This window comes from Mauremys mutica, chromosome 4, assembly GCF_020497125.1.
Source record: "Mauremys mutica isolate MM-2020 ecotype Southern chromosome 4, ASM2049712v1, whole genome shotgun sequence".
NCBI lineage: Eukaryota > Metazoa > Chordata > Testudines > Geoemydidae > Mauremys > Mauremys mutica.
Window position 1 is genome coordinate 42,874,992 of NC_059075.1, and position 20,317 is coordinate 42,895,308.

A 20,317-nucleotide genomic window follows, 5' to 3' on the forward strand; every position below is an offset into this window, starting at 1 on the left:
CTGCCGCCGAAGTGTGCCGCCAAAGAGAAAGAGAGGGACTGAAGGACTCACCGCCAAATTGCCGCCGCAGACCCAGACATGCAGCCCCAATAACGGACAGAGTGCCGCCCTTTTCTATTGGCCGCCCCAGGCACCGGCTTCCTTCGCTGGTGCCTGGAGCCGGCCCTGCCCAGAGGACATGCGTCCATGCTGATGACCGGTTCTGCTCAATAATGATCCAAAGCAGTGCGGACTGATGCACGTTCATTTTCATCATCTTAGTCAGATGCCACCAGCAGAAGGTTGATTTTCTTTTTTTGGTGGTTCGGGTTCTGTAGTTTCTGCATTGGAGTGTTGCTCTTTTAAGATCTCTGAATGCATGCTCCACACCTCATCCCTCTCAGGTTTTGGAAGGCACTTCAGATTCTTAAACTTTGGTAGGGTGACCAGATGTCCCGATTTTATAGGGACAGTCCTGATTTTTGGGTCTTTTTCTTATATAGGCAACTATTACCCCCCCACATCCTGTCCCGATTTTTCACACTTGCCCTTTGGTCACCCTAATCCTGACTTGCAACAAGTTAGAACCCAGAGGTTAATGCACAGAGCTCTTTTACCACTGGGCATGGCTCTATCTGAAAAAAAGATTTCACATGTTAAGACCTTCTGAGACAGCTGACTTCCTGTGTACCTGAGTGTCCCAGCTGCAGACAGAAGGTCTCCCTCCCTGCTTCCTGGCTCTGAACCTGACCTCTTCTTCTTTCATCTGCATATTCAGAAGTACCTTGAAGCTGGTTGGCTGCTACTGGCCTCCCCATCCCCCTCTTTAACAGGGACCAAGCTCAGAGGATTCTTCAGTGCTAGTGCTTCAGTGCCTCTTCTTGTTCGCCACACTCTCCAGATACTCTGGGAACACAGGGTACCCTGCAGGCGCCTACCACCCGACACCCGCCCCACAAAGGGGGACCCAGGTGAGTGCACCGTCTCCCTGGGGGAGGAGAGAGACTAAGCTGGTTCCTATTCAGGGAACTGGGAAATTTGGGGGGGGGCAGTTTTGGGGAGTCTCTCCATGGGCAGGGTTTGCAGAATATATGGCTCTTCTGAGGAGGTTTGCAGATGCTTGTTCGGGAAGTTTGGGGTATAATCTGGTTAAAGGAAGGTATTTTCAGGAGGTGTTGAGGGTAGTCTGGCTGTTGGGGGTGTCGGTTCTTGGGGAGGTTTCGGGGGTGTCCAGCCATTTAGGGTGTTTGTTCTTGGGGTGGTGGCCTGCTGCATTCTGAGTAGCCTCATTTGGGGTTTTTTCTCCCCTTCCTGTAAAGAAGCCTGGGTAGCTAATAGTAACACTCAGCATGTATATAATGCTTTACAAACATCCACTAACTAATGTGATGAAGGAGCTGAGGGCTCAGACAGTGAAATGGCAGGAACAATTCACCCAAAGCTAATGTACAAGTAGGGCAGGACCTCCATTGCCATAAACACTGACCGGGATCAAACCTGAACTCCAGGGCATTAATATGTACATTGCAAGAGGTAGGGGGCACTGACTTGAGACTCCTTCCCTTCCCTTCCCCTCCCAAAGCATTTTGGTTGTCCCCCAGTGCCTGAGGTTGCCTCGGTCTTAGAGACTGAAAAAAGCTGGTATGCTCAATGAACGTAGGTGAGCTGGAGTCATCCCCAGCAGCAGTAGAGGAGACCCCTGTGTGCAGCAGAGTTGCCCTGGGTCCTGGAAAAGCAGCATTCCTTGCTGAAGAATCCAGTGTATCTGAATGAGAAGGGAGTGAGCAAGGTGTCTCCATCTGCCATGGAAGTCAGGGTGCAGAGTACATTCTGCTTCTAAGAGCAGATGCTTTGAAGGCAGGGATCTGAAAATTTTCCTCAGCTTGTCCCCTAGGCCCCTTGATGTGGGTGAATGAAGGGATTCTGCCAAGCCCCAGAAATGCAGCCTCTGGCCTCATCCCTCCAATACTGCTCTTTCTGAGGCTATTTTTTGGTTCTGCATAGCTCATTGGGGAATGGCTGCTGGTGCACAGGGCACTCCTCGTGTGTGTCAAACCCCTCATGGGCTATAGAAAGACTGAAGAAAACCATGAAAATTTAGTGCTGCTGGAACTAGGGGTGCTGCTGCACCTCCTGACTTGAAGTATTAAAAACAAACACCAAATACATGGTCTCCATTATCAGCACCCCCACTATAAAAATTGTTCCAGTACCCCTGTGAAAATTCAGCCAAAAGGCAACCCAGCTAGAAAGGGCCCCTTCAAGACAATCAGCAAATGCTCAGTTCCCCTATCTAGGACTCCTGGATGCACAGGGGACTCACAGAGTGCATGCAGCCCTGCTCCATCAGTTCTCTGATACAAGGCTTAAAAGGTGACCATGAGCATTTACAAAACCCCTCATTCCAAAGGAAGATGAGGAGGTGTAGGGAGCTTTCCAGGAGGGAGAGAAATAGGTTGAAACAGAGAGCTTGTGTCCCACTCTCTGACTCTTTGTGGGGCAGGAGCATCTTAGGTTAATGGGAAAAGCTGATTCTAGTATTTTTGGACAAGTTAAAAGTTTATGGCCAGCTCAATAGATATCTATTGTATTTACAAGGAGCCTATCACCTTGGTGTCTAAAGCAAGAAAGCTTCAGTTTAAGGAGTTTGCAAGATCCTTGACATTACCTTTTCAGGTAAAAAAGATGAGGCACTGTGGCGGGGGGGTGGGGGGAAGGTGAAGTGCCAAAAAAAAAGGAGATTCTGAAGCAAACTGATACATTAAAGAACAAGGCTCCAGTACATATGCCATACATCCAAGTGGTCTGAAAAAGCTCAGGAAAGAAGTGGCTGAACTATGCAAATATAGGAATTATATATGGCTTTATTAAAATCAGCTCCTATACCAGAGGACTGGAGGGGTATAAAATGTTGAGTCTATCTTTAGAAAGGTTAGTAGGGGTGATCCTGGGAATTACAGACCAGTGACCCTTACTTTAGTCCCAGGCAAATAGATTGGAATTATCATGGGAATGGGTGATGGGATGGATCACTTGATGATTACCTGTTCTGTTCATTCCCTCTGAAGCACCTGGCATTGGCCACTATCAGAAGACAGGATACTGGGCGAGATGGACCTTTGGTCTGACCCAATATGGCCATTCTTATGTTCTTATGAAAGACAGAATGATAAAATGCCTAGATGAGCATATGACTGGGTAAAATAGCAGGGCATCTGTAAAGCCACACAGATTTCTGTGTGTCAACAAAACAGCAGCGGGAGAAAAGAGAAATGGTTGCTATAATTTACAAAAACCTTAAACAAATCTTTGACCAAGCCACTCACAAGAGGTTGTTAAGAAAACTAAACAGTCATTGGGTGACAGGCAAAGTACACTACCACGGTAAATCGACCTATGCTACGCAACTCCTGCTACGTGAATAACGTAGCTGGAGTCGACGTACCTTAGGTCGAGTTACCATGGGGTGGTCGACAGGAGAAACTCTTCCTTCGATTTACCTTACTCTTCTCGTTGGGAGTAGAGTACAGGGGTCAACTGGAGAGCAATCTGCAGTTGATTTAGTGGGTCTTTACTAGACCCACTAAATCAACCACTGGTGGATCAATCTCGGAGCGTCAATCCTGGCTGTAGTGTAGAGATAGGAACCAAAGGACTTGTCTACAATACCACACGGGGTAGATCTAAGATACGCAACTTCAGCTACATGCATAGCATAGCTGAAGTTGATGTACTTAGATCTACTTACCGTGGTGTCTTCACTGTGGTAAGTCAACAGCTGACGCTCTTCTGTTAACTCCACTTGCACTTCTTGTTCTGGTGAAGTACCGGAGTCGACGGGAGAGTGCTCAGCAGCCGATTTATCGAATCGCTACTAGACGTGATAAATCGACCCCCACTGGATTGATCGCTGCCCACCGATCCAGCAGGTAGTGTAGACAAGCCCATAGAGTAGGACTAAATGGTAAATTTCTAGCAGGGCAAAAAGGCTCTGAGGGTTGGTGAACATATTTATTAATGCTGTGGAAAAGAGGGAGAACAGTGGAGTGGCAACATTTGCTGATAACACAAAGGGTGTGTCTCCACTGCAGAGGGGAGTGAGTCTCCCTGCTTGGATAGACAGACGCACCCTAGTGGTGCTCCAGCTACCCTGGGTCTGAGCTCAGGTGGCTACCTGAACCTCTGCAGCAATTCTTAGCGTGCTAGCTCGAGCCCAGCTAACACGAGTCTGTCTCCCTGGGCTGGCAGCCTCGATCCCAGCTCCAGTGTGGACATCCCCTAAGATATTTAGGTTAGTCACATCTAGAGAAGACAGCGAGAAACTTCAGAGCAACCTAACACAGCTGAGTGAATGAGTAGCATGATCACAAATGAAACTCACTTTTGACACATAGGAAATAATGATCTGAATTACTCTCCCACACTGGTAGGGTCTAAACCAGTGGTTCCCAAACTGGGGTTCGTGAACCCATGGGGGCTCACGAAATATTACGGGGGTTCTCGGGAAAAAATTCCCTAATGCTGGACAGAGCTGTCCCTAGGGACCCCGGGCAGCATGGGGCTGGCAGCCTGGAGCCCCTGGACTTCCAAGAATTAAGCAGATCAAAGCAAGCATATCTATCACACTGAGGAGATTTAAACTTCAAGACTCCTTATAAGAAATAGAAAGGAAGGTGGATATTTTTTGCTGTTTTTTAAATTAAATAGGCAGCTAGTATTGCTTTTAAAATTATTATGAAGAACAAGTTTGAGCTTTGTTGTAACGTGCGTTGTTTGCCTGGACTGCTCAAGACCTGAATGCTTGTGTAGGAGGAACTCTTTGAGTGGCTTTTTAAATACCTTCATGCTGTTTCACATCTGATACTCCTTGATGAAACGTAGGAGCCTTGTCTTATAACAGGGTTATTCAAAGTGATACAAGCTATGAACATGAGGTCTGGGAAGAGTGTTGCCATTTTCATAATGTAATAAAAATACTGTAATGATAAATGATAGTTGTTAATAAATAGTGTGTAATAAGCATGTCATAAAAACAAATTTTATATTTCCAAGATCACGGTTTTTATAATTTATACTCAGGTAAAGGAGAAAATACCTAGAAATATTCATTTTTAGGAGGGGGTTCGCGAGACTTGACATTTTAGTGAAAGACATTCACAGGCTGTTAAAGTTTGGGAACCACTGGTCTACACGTGCTGTAAACACTCAGGAAAAAGCTCAATGTGTTATTGCGGGCAGCTTAATAAAGCGTTTGTTCAATGTGCAGTAGCAGTTAAAAAAGCAAACTAAAATGTTAGGCTGCAAAAGGAATGGCACATAAATCAATAGTATGCCCTTCCCTGGAGCGCTGCTCAGTTTTGGTCACCCTGTCTCAAAGGGATATAGCAGAAGTAGAAAGGGTTCAGAGGCAGGTGAGCAAAATGATGAGTGGCAAAGAGTAAAGAGAGATTGAAACGACAGGACTGTTCAATTTAGAGAGGCAATATGCTAGAGGTGTGCAAAATAATGCATGATTTAGAGAAGGTAAATCCAGCACTCCTATTTACCCTTTCTCATAATATAAGAGCAAAGGGATGTTCAGAGAAATTGAAAGGCAACCAGCTGGAAACTGGACATATATTTTACACAATGCATAATTAACCTGTGGGATTCACTGCCCCAAGATAGCATTGAGTAGAAGACCTTAGTATTATTCCAAAAAGGATCAGATGTTTCGAGGATAATAATAACAGCTACTGACATATTAGATATTATTTTTAAATGGTTAGAAGTAATATATGTGACGGGTTAGATCACAGAAACCCCCTTGGGAACTGCCAAGTGATGTGCCAAGACTACTTCTGCCCCTGCTTTCCCTGCCAGCTTGGGACCCCAGCACTCTGTCTTGCTGAGCCAGACACTCCCGTCTGCTCCAACAAAGACCCAGGGTCTCAATTACTTGCCCCAAAGCTGCAGACTTAACTGAAAGCAGCTCACAGAAGTGTTCTTGTCTTTAACACTCAGATGCCCAACTCCCAGTGGGGTCTAAACCCAAATAAATCCATTTTACCCTGTATAAAGCTTATATAGGATAAACTCATAAATTGTTCGCCCTCTATAACACTGATAGAGAGATATGCACAGTTGTTTGCCCCCCCGCACCAGGTATTAACACATACTCTGAGTTAATTAATAAGTAAAAAGTGATTTTATTAAATACAGAAAGTAGGATTTAAGTGGTTTCATGTAGTAACAGACAGAACAAAGTTAATTACCAAGTAAAATAAAATAGAACACGCAAGTCTATGTCTAAGAAACTTAATACAAATAACACCTCACCAGTTCCAGTAAGCTTCCTTTTACAGACTAGTCTCCTGCTAGTCTGGGTCCAGCAATCACTCACACCCCCTGTAGTTACTGTCCTTTGTTCCAGTTTCTTTCAGGTATCTTTGGGGGTGGAGAGGCTCTCTCTTTAGCCAGCTGAAGACCAAATGGAGGTGTCTCCCAGGGGTTGAAATAGACTTTCTCTTGTGGGTGGAGACCCCCTCCTCACTCCTATGCAAAGTCTAGCTCCAAGATGGAGTTTTGGAGTCACATGGGCAAGTCACATGTCCATGCATGACTCAGAACTACAGGTAGCAGCCATGGTTCACATGCTACCTTGAACGTCTCAAGTAGACTTCTCATGTGGATTGGAGCATTCCAAGATCCATTGTTCTTTAAGTGCCTCTTGATTGGGCACTTAACTTTGCAAATTCCTTTCTAAAGAAGCTGACCAAATCAAGCAAGTATACAGCCAATATTCATAACTTAAAGTACAAAAATGATATATGTGTACAAATAGGATGAATAGATTCAGTAGATCATAACCTTTACAGAGATAAGTTACATGGCACATGTAGCATAAAACATACTCCAGTTATGTCATATTCCCATAAAGCATTATGGGATACATCATCACAATATAAACCCTCCTGCTTCAGAATGTAATCCAGCCATGAACTGAGGGTTAAAAGGAAAAAGCCCTATGGGTGGGTTATTCTGTAATTGTCTATTACAAGGTTTCTTGCATCTTCCTCTGACCCATCTGGTACTAGCCATGGTCAGAGACAAGGTACTGGCTAGTTGGAGCTCTGCTCTTATCTGGTATGTTAGTTCTTATACTCCTAATTGCCAGGTCAATGGCTTATGCTCTGCTCATCTAATCCTTCCTACCCCACTCCTTTCATTTTCCTTTTTTTCAAAAAAAGCTCCTAGAAATAAAATGCAAAGCATTGTTTTAACTCCTTCGTTCTAATGTACACTGATAACTGGAGGCAACATTATAGAGTGTCACTGCTTCTGGATCACTGAAACTTTTGGGTAGCACTGCCAGCTCTGCATAGGGTGACCAGATCACCCAGGTCAAATATCGGGATGCGGGGAGGCGGGGCGGGGGCAGAGGGGGAAAAAATGGCGGCAGAGCAAAAAAAAAAAAAAATCCCCCACCCCCGATTCCTCCTCCCTCCACAAGCGCTGGAGGGAGGCCCGGGAGACTCAGGGGAGCACGGGGCCGGGGTGAGTGTGAGTCCAGCCTGGCCCCGAGCAGGCAGGACTCAGGCACGGTATCTGGAGGGAGAGTACGGGGTGGCCTGCGGGGCCAGGCAGCGGCTGTTCTCCCCACCTGGGCAGCAGGACTCGGGAGCAGCCGCTGCTGCAGCTCCCACTGCCGCGGGGGGAGGAAGCGGCCGCTGGTCAAGCTCGGCAGCTGTGGCTCTGGCGCCCACGAACCCCCCGAGCCCGGGCCTGCTGCGGGGACCCAGCGCGCACGCTGCGCATACCCAGCCCCTGGCCACTCGCGTCTGGGCTGGCTGCCCAGCTGGTGCAATCCTGCGGGCGGCCTCGGAGTGGGGGCAGCAGGCCCCAGCCCCCCGCATCCCGCTCGGGTCCTGCAGGGGAACGAACGGGACTGGGCTGCCGATGCCTCCGCCACGGGATTGCACCAGCTGGGCAGCCAGCCCAGACGCGACTGGCCAGGGGCTGAGCGCAGTGTGCGCGCTGCCCCGCAGCAGGCCCGGGCTCGGGGGGTTCGGGCCCGGGCACCAAAGCCGCAGCCGCCGAGCGCCACGTTCTTGGCCACTTCCTCCCCCCGCAGCAGTGGGAGCTGCAGCAGCAGCTGCTCCCGAGTCCCCTGCCCAGGTGGGGAGAACAGCCGCCACCTAGCCCCACGGGCCGCCCCCCTACTCTCCCTCCAGGTACCGCGCCCGAGTCCTGCCTGCTATGGGCCAGGCCAGACTCACACTCACCCCGGCCCCGCACTCCCCTGAGTCTCCTGGGCATGGCATGCTTGGAAAGAGGCGGGGATTTGGGGAGGGAGACAATGGGGCAGTGAGGGGGCGGGGATGGGGGCGAGGATTTGGGGAAGGATCCAATGAGGGAAGGAGGGGGCGGAGTCGGGGCAGGGGAGGGCGCGAGCCCTTCGGGCTCCGGAGCCTTTGCTTGTTTGTCCAGTGTCCCGACCTAACATTGGTCGGGACGCGGGACAAACAAGCAAATATCGGGACAGTCCCGATAAAATCGGGACGTCTGGTCACCCTAGCTCTGCAGCTCCTCCGAGCCTGATGCTGAGTGGTACCTGGGTCTGTGTGTGTCAGACCCTTCTTACCCAAGCACTAGTCCTGCTTGAATGTGTGTATGCCCGGGTGCCCAATGCTGACAGTCATGTTACTCAGGAACCAGCTGTGCTTCACTGTGGGTGCATTCAGATGCCCAGTGCTGGCAGAACCAGGCACCATCTGTGCCCAGCTTCAGATATATTTATATGCTTCTGAGTGTACTGAAGAGCTGGCTATTCAAACTGAGTTGAGTGTAATGTCTGATACCTGTATGTTTCAGGCAGAGGCAAAATCCCCTGTCCTACACTATGTGGATGATAGTGCAAACACATGTAAAATCCTCAGAGAGTCACTTTCTGAACATCAGTATTCACGTATCCAGACCCTGGGAAGGATGGAGTAGTGAGGCCACCACAGAGAGATTAGGCACTTGTCTATTCTCCAGTTGCCACAGCCCCAGACGTAGAAAAGCCTTGTGAGATGTAGAGATGCACTGAATGCTGGATGTATTCAACAGCACAAGTGAGCACTGAAACACAAAGCTGTGGGGCTCAAGAGGAGCAGTCAGATTTCTCCTTTTAGAGTGATTCAGAAGGGGTTTTCTGCAATGCGAGTAAAGCCAGGACAGTCTGAGCTGAAGCGTATCCATAAGTGCTACCTTCTTACAACACCCACCTCAAGCTGAGGAACTTCTAGGCTACAGCTCTGAGCTCCCTTTCCTGAGCTAAGGGGCACCTCAGAGAACCTCTACCAAGGCTGATGCTTGGTTGAAACAGAGTTTGGATCTGAAATCTATCTGGGTATTTATACTATGCTCATCACCACTGTATCTGAGTGCCTTACAGAATTCCATGGGTCCACCAAGTAGTCTAATCAATGCTGTTTTGTGGTTCTATCTACCTATCTTCTGTCTCTCTTTAGACATTTACGTTGCACACATTGTCTAGGATTCTCTTGCTCTGGATTGTGGGGAAGGGTGTATAAGACATTTAATATTATTTATTGGAAAGTCTGGCAAGGAAGGCAGCAATGAGATTTGTGATCATTTTAACCTCTCATGGAAGGATAATCCAAAGCTACAGGCTGTCTGCTTAGAAAGTTCTTCCTGCTGTAGCTGACAGTTCCACTGTTCCTGGGGATGCAAATACTGTGGCTGCAGAGAGAACATGGGCCCAAACCATGAATGATCATATATTGAATGTGGAGCCCTCGTACTGTCCCGAGCACCAGAAAGGTGTGCTCGTGTTGTCCTGCATTGTATAACAGGTAAGCTCACATGTTTTTAACTGTCTGGAGGCTTTTCAGCACTGGTGGGTGAAGTGGGTTACCACTGAGCAGGAAGGTCACAGGGAATCGATCACAGGGAATCAGTGAGGGACAACTGTTCCCACACAAATGGAGAGCTGACATAGTAGAGTTCATTGGGTAACATTTCTTGCTCTTTTCTCAGCTCCAGCTCTCAGAAACAGCTGGCACATCAGCAGTCCCCAAGTCCTAGGGTGTTCCTGTATAACAAGTACCATCATCAAAACAACTGCTGAGTGGCAGCTGTTGAGTGTCATCTCTTCATCTTCAAGAGTGGAAAAAACTATGAATGGGAGCTGTGTCTCTGAGCAGGATGGGGATAGCTCGAGTTCAGGACACTCAGGTGGGCAGAAAGAAGAGCCCTGTCTCCAAAGAGACTCATTGTTCTCTTCCCCCAGTGTGTCCATCATATCACAACTCCTCAGCCAGACAATCGCTAACAGGGGACTGGATCCAAACTTCCTTTTCCCTTCCTCGCAGACAACAGAATCACCCCAGGAAGCCAGGGACTGTCCATCTTTTAAGGAAGGGACATCAACCCTGACCTCCCCTTTGTGCTACACTCCAATCTCCAGTTTTGGTGACACAGACCAGTTCTATAATGAACACTTACGAGCTAAGAGAGCCAGAGTGGAAAGCATTATCCGAGGTATGAGCCTCTCACCAAACCCTACCGCACTTGGTACCAATGAGGAAAGAGACAGAGAATGCCCTGTGGAGAAAAGAAGCGAGAACTACAGGGAGAACAAGAGAAAGCAGAAGCTTCCCCAGCAACAAAGCCCACATGTAGCACAGCTTGCAGTAAGAGGCAGGAGCAGCGCCAAGGCAGAGGATTGCCGCCAACTGAAGGAACAGCTTCAAGTTTTGCAGCAGCAGCTGAGGCAGCTTCAAGAGAAATTCTTGCAGGTTTATGAGTTCAGTGATTCAGATCAAAGCCACAAAGGGATGGAGAAGACTATGCACTTACTGAAGGGGAAGTGTGGAGACAGTCTAGATGAAAGCTGTCAGGCTGCTGCCAGTGACCAACACAGAACTCTTCTTTGGAGGAGCATCTCAGAGATGGAAGGCCACAAAGTGTCAGAAGAAGAAAGGAGAACGGGGGATCTGGGTGAACTGTCCTCTGAAGAAAGAACCTTTTCTGAGACATTAAAGCATGAGCTAGTCACAGTGGTATCTCAGGCTGTGGACACGGTTTTGAAAAAAGTGTTGTCCAAGCCATCAGGCCATCTGGCTCAGCTGTACAACAGCCTCCCAATCTCAGTGCCAGACAGTAGAAGAGAGGATTTTGCCTCTGAGGAGTACTCCACCAGAAAATGGCTTCCTGGGGCTTCCTCCCAAAATTTGGTAAACTCACTGACTGAAGCCCATACAGAGGCCTTGTCGCTAGTCATGGATAAGTCTCCAGACTTTCATGTTCACCCGATCAGTTCAAGAATGGCTAGAAAATCCTGCCATGTACCTAACATGAATCACCCCTTGGTCATGACTTCTCAAGTTCAAGAAAAACAGATTCTTAGCCAGCTACTAGAGTACAGTCAAAATGGCCATTGGAACAGCAGCTCTCATAGAATTGCCTCTTCCCCAGACCGGTGTTCTCAAGAGTCCCTAGATCTACCTTGGAGAGCAGTCAAATTGAAGTCATCAGTCATGAGACACCAGCAATATCCAATGTCTCTTAATACCGCTGAAATGGAAAGTTTGGCTCTTCTTCCAGCCAGGAAGGCAGAATGTGGAGATCTGCAGACTGTGATGGATGGGATGCCCTTCTCCTCAGTCCCTATATCCTTTAGTGACCATTAAAGATCATCAGAGCCTCAAGCATGAGTAGCTGCTCTTAAGGTTGCCCCCTCATCTATATGCATGAATCAGAGATAGTACAGGGGCTGATTAGCTAACAGGGTTTCATGTACTACTGTGAGAAAGCAGGTCATTAGGCTCCCCTTTCACATGGTACTGGCAGAGGGGCCTGGGCAGGAGAGACCAGCTGTCTCAGATCTGAACCCTCCTGAAGGCCTAACACATAAGCTCCCTCTTCTCCATTCAGGAGGGCTGTACTGAGCTCTATTCAGAGCTCACTTTTGTTACTCCTGGTTGACCAAAAGGTGGTGCTATTAGCTAACACGGCTCACATGAAAGACTCAGAGAGATCTCACTGGGGAAGACACTGAGTTCTCAGCCTGCTGGAGCTCCCTCCCCCATCAGAGCCCAGCAGAGACCCCATTAGTCACCAGTGCTCCCCAGTACAGGCCCGTGGACTGAAGCTTTCTTCCCACCCAGAGCGAACACATTTCATTTTCAGCAAAACTGTCCAGTGGACTAGCAAAAAGCCCATTTTGGTGCTAATGCTCAGCACATCCAATATTAGGATTGCCAGGCATCAGGTTTTGGACCAGAATGCCTGGTCTAAAAGGGACCCTGGCGGCTCTGGCTGGCACTGCTGACTGGGTTATTAAAAGTCCCATCAGCAGCGCAGTGGGGGCTGGGGCTAAGGCAGGCTGCCTGCCTGCCCTAGCTCCACACGGCTCCCAGAAGTGGCTGCCAGGTTCTTGCAGCCCCTAAGTGCAAGGGTGGCCAGGGAGGCTCCGGATGCTGACCCTACCCTAAGTGCCAGCTCCGCAGCTCCCATTGGCCAGGGACCACAACCAATGGGAGCTGCAGGGGCGGTGCCTGCAGGTGTGAGGGCAGCGTGTGGAGCCTCTCTGGCAGTGAATGCGCCTAGGGCTGCAGGGACCTGGCGTCTGCTTCCTGGGAACTGTTGTAAGCGCTGCTGGGATGCCCCACCCCACGAACCCCCTCCTGCATCCAAACTCCCTCCTGTAGTCTGCACCCCCGCAACCCCCTGCCTCAGCCCTGAGCCCACTCCTGCACCCCAAACCCCTCATCCCCAGCCTCACCCCAGAGCCCGCACCCCCAGCCCAGAGCCCATACCCCCCCCACACCACAACCCCCTGCCCCAGCCCGGAGCCCTCTCCCATGCCCCAAACCCTTCATCCCCAACCCCAGCCCAAAGCCCGTACCTTCAGCCAGAGCCCTCACCCCCCGCCTGCACCCCAACCCCCTGCCCCATCCCGGTGAAAGTGAGTGAGGGTAGGGGAGAGTGAGCAATGGAGGGGAGGAGGATGGCGCAAGCAGGGGCAGGGCCTCAAAGAAAGGGTGGTGCAGAGGTGGGGCTTCAGGGAAGGGGCAGGGCAGGGGTGTTTGTTTTTGTGCAATAGAAAGTTGGCAACCCTATATACATCACATTCCAAAGCACTTTACACACACTAACATATTATCCCTCTTCCCTCTGAGGTAGAGTAAATGGTATCAATGTCTTTATTTTACATGTGAGGCTACTGAGACACACAGGTGGAGTGACTTCCCCCAGGCCGAGAGGATGTTGGTGACAGAGCTGGGAATAGAACCCAAGCGCTCCTGACTCACAATTCCATTCTCAGGACAGCTCTTAAATCTTGGTGGTCACGTGATCCTGGCACTGAAAACAGATTTTCCACAAATGTCCACATTACTGTCAGCCAGGGAGGGGGCTCCTGCTGGCCGCGACTCTTCTGGGACTGTCAAGGGGAGAAGTGTTCACTAGTGGAGCCTTAATTGGGGTCAGATAATTAGAGGACCCCCTCAGATGCGGATTCCTCAGGAAGCACCCTTCTTCCATCACCCCATTACCATAGAGCAGAGAGTGGGCTGTCTGTGCAGAGGAGACATCACAGGTAAAGACAGGCATGCTGGAGGCATCCTCAGGAGCATCTGGCCTTGTGCAAATTCAATGATTTGTATGTGCAGGCAAACAGGAAACAGTTTTTCCTTGACTCGGGTAAATCCAGGAGGCGCTGACCCCTGGCCACCTGAAGAAGGCCAAGCTGATGTTCTTCTTTACTCGCTACCCCAGCTCCACTCTGTTGAAAACCTACTTCCCTGATATCCAGGTACAGCTGCTTAACCCAGCTCTGCTGCCACCCAAGCCAAACTGGCAGTGCTGCCAACCTCAAAGCTCCCATTTTTGCCGATCGCATGTGAAAAGTAGCCCAAAAGTCACCAAATGACAGTTTGCTTCCAAAAGCCCCAATGTTTGCCATTTCAAAGAAATCACCATGGTTGGCAACACTGGCAGCGGCTGCTCACTTGCACATGGGCCACTTCTGGGTTTACCCCCATTGCTGCCTCCCCTATTGGCTACCTCCCCACCCAACTGGAGACATCCCACAACCAAAAGTAGGGTGACCAGATGTCCTGAAATTATCAGGACCATCATGATCTGAGGGGCTTCATCTTATATAGGCAACTATACTCCCCTCCTCAAAAAAAAAAGTGTCCCAATTTTTCACACTTGCTATCTGGTCACCCTGGCCAAAAGGAAACCCTGCTTTACCACAGCCAGCAGGGCTCTGTTCCCAAGGTGCACGTGCCACATGGCTTCTGCTGGCTGGGAGAGGCAGACTTATCTCAGTATCTGCTCAGTCAAATGGCCATCAGATGACAGCAAAGAGACAGGGACTGGGGAGCAGCAGGGCTCTACGAGTTTGTCTTGTGAAGGGGGGGGAGGGGGATGTGAACTGCAGCTCGCAGAAAAATGCTGCATGTAAATACCCCCCCTCTTGCCCCCCATGGACACTGCGGATGTGAACTAAAAGGTGCCCAGTTTGCATGAACATAATCCTCTTCAAACTTATGTGCACGCTGCAATTCACCCCTCTGTAGTCTGCACTGCAGGGTTGCACTGTAGCATAAAAAGCTGCCTGTTGCAGATTCAAGATTGTTATCGAGGCCTTTCAAAAGTAGCCCAGTTGATGAAACATTGCCTAGGGTGGCAACACTGCTTACTGGCCTAATACCCTGGGTTACACTATCTTATGCTAGAGGGCACGAGCTCACAATGTTGTAGGTCCTCTATGTGCTTTAGCGGCCCCTATGGCTGATTATGGAGCAGCACTGTCTTCTCATTGGGCTCTCCCCACCTAGCCAGCGATAGAGTGGGTGCAGGGACAGCAGCTGCTTCAAAAAGTGTGTGTGTACGCAGCGGATAGTACAGAGGAAAGGATGGTCAAAATCTCGGGGTAGGAATGAGCATCCAGATGGTCCTCTGCAGCCTTACCAGCTACCCCTGCTGCACATACACATCCCTGTGTAAAGGACATGGGGCATGGCTAGATGGGATGCTTTTGCCAGGGCTGATGGGTCAAAGGAAAGTTCAGGCTAAGATTCCTGGGCACCATCTGTAACATATGTACCAGGACTGTACTCTCCTCCCAGCTTGCTGATTAATTCTGCCCCCTCCGACATTGACCCCCTGCATAGATTACATGGTCTCAGGTGCAAGGCAGCATTTCAGCTATTCTTATGCAGTGTGTGTGTGTGGGTGGGGGGAACAGGCAAAATACAAGGAGAATCTTTCCTTCTCCGTTGGCAGATGATCACTGACTTTCACCCAGTCATTCCCCATGTGAACCCGGGGGGGGGGGGGAGGTGTTTTTGAGGAAGCTGGAATGGGTTCTTTCACGTTTTTGGTGTCTAAGATTTCTACATTTATTTTCTTTGCTGAAATCTCGTTCCTTCTCATGGCGTCCAATGGGAACAGGGGTATGTTTAACCCTTCCTTGCTCCTCTGGTGCATGTCCTTTCACAGTTCAACCGCTGCATCACTTCCCAGCTCATCAAGTGGTTCAGCAACTTCCGTGAGTTTTACTACATCCAGATGGAGAAGTTTGCCCGACAAGCCATCTTGGAGGAAGTCACGGATTCCAAACACCTGATGGTTTCTCGGGACTCTGAGCTCTTCAGGACCCTCAACATGCACTATAACAAGGGGAATGACTTTGAGGTAAGACTGTGCTCAGCCAGGATGGAAACTTCGGGGTGCCCCAGAGTGCGTCTAGCCAACGGGTCTGCAAGCTGGGATCAGTGCCATCGCTTAGCTCCCATCACAGAGCAAAGGGATAGAGGGGAAAACAAGTTCTGATGGTAATTACAAAGGATAGAAAAACCAGGCCTAAGGGCCTACAGCCTTAATTCTGGCATCACTAGCACATGTAAGAGAGTCAATTGCGTTTGTGCTCAGCGCTGCTTGTAATCATTTGACTTAGGGGCTTGATGGTAAAAAGACAACTGCAGGCAAGTCATTTATGGGCTGATTTTCAAGGCACTGGAAACCTACAGATCCCATTGTTTGCAAAGGCTGCTGGGAAATCAGCCCATGCATACTTCACACTTGTCATCTTCAAAGCATTTTACAAATATTGATGGATTTCTCCTCACAGCTTCCAAGAATGTGAGTGAGGCATTAGTCCCATTGTAGAGATGGGGAATCCAAAATACAGAGAGGGTAAGTGACTTGCCCCAGGCCACACATTGGGAGTCGTGTCACAGCTGGGATTGGGACTTCCTGATTCCCAGTCCTGTGCTTACTCTGCTTGATCAGACCTCTCCATCCAATTATCTGTATTCTTATCCAGTGCCCATCTCCATGGTCACCAAGTGTCCAAGTCTCAGGAGGGACGTGTCACCCCCATGTGCCCAGATGAAACTCTGACTTTCTTCGCAAAGGCTTTAACTGTCCTGAGATGTGAAGGGCTGGACTCTGGGCAGTGCCTTATGTACTCTGGGACAACCTGCCATCTTACGGCCCTCATGGGAATCACCATCGACTCAGAGGGGGCAGTCTGAGCTGTATGTCCGCTTAGCGCTGAATCACAGTCTCCTTATGTGGGAACATTACGAGTGCTCACCCATCATCCTGTAGGGCAGGACTAACCAGATCTTCTCCCCTAAATGGAGGAACTACAGCAGAATTCTGCCCTTGCTGTCTGAGGATGAAACTGTGTCCTGGTTGGGAAGCACCGTATGGGAAAGTAGTTGAGGTTATTTGGGGGAATCAACCACCCTGCTAATCTGAATGAGCAGCTGGGCTACTTGTCTGGGAATGGAGACTGCAGAGAGGTTCAGTGCTGGGGAGCTGGGTATCTACCCCTGGGGAAGGTTGGGAAGGCTGCCAGTATCTGTCTCTGCCAGGGGGGAGGCCAGAAGAACGCCCTCTCCTTGTGTATGTTTGGCAGGGTGTGCAGCAGCCCTTCCCATCCTCCTCCTAAGTCTCCCTCTCTTTGTCTGCAGGTCCCGGATCGCTTCCTGGAGGTTGCTAGCATGACCCTGCGGGAGTTCTTTAGTGCTGTCAGGGCAGGGAAGGACTCTGACCCCTCCTGGAAGAAACCCATTTACAAAATAATTTCAAAACTGGACAGTGACATCCCAGATGTGTTTAAATCTTCCCGCTGCCTCCAAGAACTAGTTCAGAGTTAAATCTGTAAGGGAAGTGGCCTAAGACTATGTTATGCTGCAGCTTGATCAGAGAGAGGCTGGCCTGAGCTATGTAGCTGTGGGGCCCAGCCTACATTGTGGGTAATGTTACTAGTATAAAACAGCAATAGCACCATTTATTATGACGATATCTAATCTGGCCTGAAGCGTGCCCTCCCCTCTGGAGAGGTCTATTACATACTTGAACTGCCAGTATTTTATGTCATTCGTTATACCAGCAGTCCCCAAACTTTTCACCTGAGGGGGCTGGCAGCTAGGTGCTGGGAGCAGAGCCCCGGGCTCGGGACTGGGACTGGAGCCCCTGGTAGGGGCAGCAGCTGGGGCCAGGAGTGGAGCTGGGTGGCGCTCCCTCTCTGCCCCCGCCCCCCAGCCATGTCCTCCTGAATGTTTGTTCACGCCCCCCTACGGGAGTGCGCCCCACAGTTTGGGGACCTCTGTGTTACTTTGTAGCTCAAAGCAAGTGAGGCCTCATGCCTTAGACCTATAGGGAAGAAGGATGGTGGTTACGTCATCTGGCTGGAAGATCTAAGTTCTATTCCTAGCGCTGCCCTAATATGCTGTGTGACTTTGGGCAAGTCACCTTCCTTCTCTGTGCTTTGGTGTCCCCATCTGTAAAACAGGGCTATAATTCCTGTTTATAAATCACAGAGGTCCCTGATGGAGGGTCTTAAAGATCAATTAATTCTTGGCCAAGTGAAACGAGGTCCTACACTCAACAGCATTTCTGTTTTACAATCTGTTTGGAGATAATATGATAACTTCTGAATACTGCAATGATCAGTTCCAAAATTTCAGGCACCAGGACTATCAACACGCTCATGTGATAGATGCGAAACAATAATTCCTACAATGGAGCTCGTAATGGAACGGATGGAGGAAGTGGGTAGCATCTGAGAATGCAGGTCCCTTTCCTGGCTCCCCAGCTGCCTCCTAGAAGAGCGCCTCCTAGCCTTTGCATGCTGGATCCAAACATTTGAGTGTACTTTTTAGTGTGCATTTGTGAAATAGTATGGCAGAAGAGATCTCTAGCCAATGACTCTCTCCTTTGCTGTCGCAGGAGACATGGGGGGTGTGTGGAGGAGGGAGGTAGGTTTGAGCAGCTGATCAGAACAGAGCCCCATGATTAGTTGCCGTGAATGCAACTGATATTATTCTTTAGTGCCATCCTTGATCAGCCACTTGCCTAGGGGTGGAAACTCACTGAACTTATGATATTAAGCTCCAAGTTCTCTTTGTACTGACTTGTATTTCTGTTGACATAAATTCCTTAACATTCTGGTGCCACATTTAACCTTCCTAACTGATAAAAGAGGAGAAACCACCTGGTTCCCTCTTGTGCCAGCACTGTTGAGATGGTTATGATTTAGGGTCTGTCAGTCCTGCATCCCTGCTTTTTCCAAATCAAACTATAACTCCTCTTTTCTGTGATGAAATAGGCTGGGATGTTTGCACCCCTTACTAAGCCAAGTGGAAGGCCTGTTCCATCACCACACACACCTATATAGTAGTTTTGTAGATACTAACAAGGGTTACTGGTCTTATTTCCCAACAGTCTATAATGCAGATCTGCATTCTGGATAATACTGAAAAGCTCTGTAAGCCATTTCATTCAATGTACAGGTGTAGTTGATGATCTTCTAGTAGAGCTTTTTGTATGGAACATATGAAGACTTGAAGTCATTGCACACTTCCCTACCCACCACTATCATTTCCAGGAGTGTCATGTGCAATCCAAGAGATATGGAGTCTCTCTTCCAGAAGTAGGGTGACCAGACAGCAAGTGTGCAAAATCGGGACAGGGTGGGGGGTAATAGAAGCCTATATAAGAAAAAGCCCCAAATATCGGGACTGTCCTTATAAAATCAGGACATCTGGTCACCTTATCCAGAATAGACAGAGCAAGGTGCAGCCCTAGAGCTGTTCCCCAAAGCTCTGGCAGATCTCACTCTCTGAGGACTTCACAAAATGACTATGCCAGACTAAATGGGATGCCAACATGCGTTACATGTTCCCTTTTCCAGAGCTGTCTTTAGAGACAAAAGAGAATTAAGGCTGGTGGTCTGTCATGGTAAAAGATGCAACAAACCAATGGAGGGAAATGTCAAAAGGTCATTTTGAGAACGTATCCTTTATGTTGCAATTAAAAGTATTTAAAACCATTAAAAATCCCAGCTCACTCTCCCCCCTTTGCTACAACAGACATACACGAAGTCAAACAAACATTCACATCATCTTGATCAATACCTGGCTGGCTGGAATGCCAGATGGAGACTTTTTGTAGAAAAACACCCGTGTCTCACATTCTGAGTGATAGTAGCCCCCAGTCTGGAAGGAATTTAGCACGTGACTAATCTGAAGTCATTGGGACTATACACATGCTTAACATTGGGCAAAGGCTTAAGTACCTCTCTGAATCCAGCCCAGTATCATAAGTTCATCCTCATCAGCCTACGCAGCTCTTTGTTGCCACCCAGGATGCTCCTCCAAAGCCGCGTCCTCCCCACACCAATCATTTTACAGCTCCCCACTGATGACTTTGCCTCTCCCAAGTGCATCTTCCTCTATCCACTTCATAAAACCAGGCTGGTAACTGCCAACCAAGGCTGAGAGGTCCACCAGCTCCCAGAGGTTGTGCAATGCTCCCAGCCTGCTGTGCCTCAGGGGCTAACGTCCTACGTGATGGATCTCTTGCTTGCTTCAATAGATAGCTTCAAGCAAGATGAGAATTTTGAGCAAACAACTGAAGCAATCCATCTCGTGTATGACTAGTAGTGGGCCTCCCCTTTCCTGTCATATTTGCTGGGATAAAATGCTCAGCCTTAAATTTATTATGCCTTTTTTAGATGCTCACAAAAATGGAAGTGGATGATGGACAATCTGAATATGACTAAATACCAGAGTATTGGGACTGGAGCAGTGCGATTTTGCAATGGTTTGTTAATCTCTTTTTTTCTGGAGGTGACCACCCTCTTCCTCAGCATTTGAACAGGAAAGGCCTTTACAGATCACGAGCCTAGATTTATACTTCCCTTTCTTTCTGGAGTCCCAGCTGGCCAGGGGGACACTTCCACTAGCTAGAAGGGGAGGGGAACAGCCAAGACTAACCCTGTGGTTTGGCTAGCAAATGGTGTCAGAGCAGCAACTCACAGGAG

General features: G+C 49.0%; 1 protein-coding gene across 1 annotated transcript; it reads left to right on the forward strand.

Moving 5' to 3' along the window:
- Window positions 1-925: 925 nt before the first annotated feature.
- On the forward strand, window positions 926-17,440 carry PROX2 (prospero homeobox 2). Its single transcript, XM_045013160.1, has 6 exons — window positions 926-950; window positions 9,759-9,818; window positions 10,003-11,636; window positions 13,676-13,783; window positions 15,481-15,675; window positions 16,962-17,440. The coding sequence occupies exons 3-6, from the start codon at window positions 10,143-10,145 to the stop codon at window positions 17,145-17,147; spliced, it is 1,983 nt and encodes a 660-aa protein (XP_044869095.1). The 5' UTR covers window positions 926-950; window positions 9,759-9,818; window positions 10,003-10,142; the 3' UTR covers window positions 17,148-17,440.
- The last annotated feature ends 2,877 nt before the right edge of the window (window positions 17,441-20,317 follow it).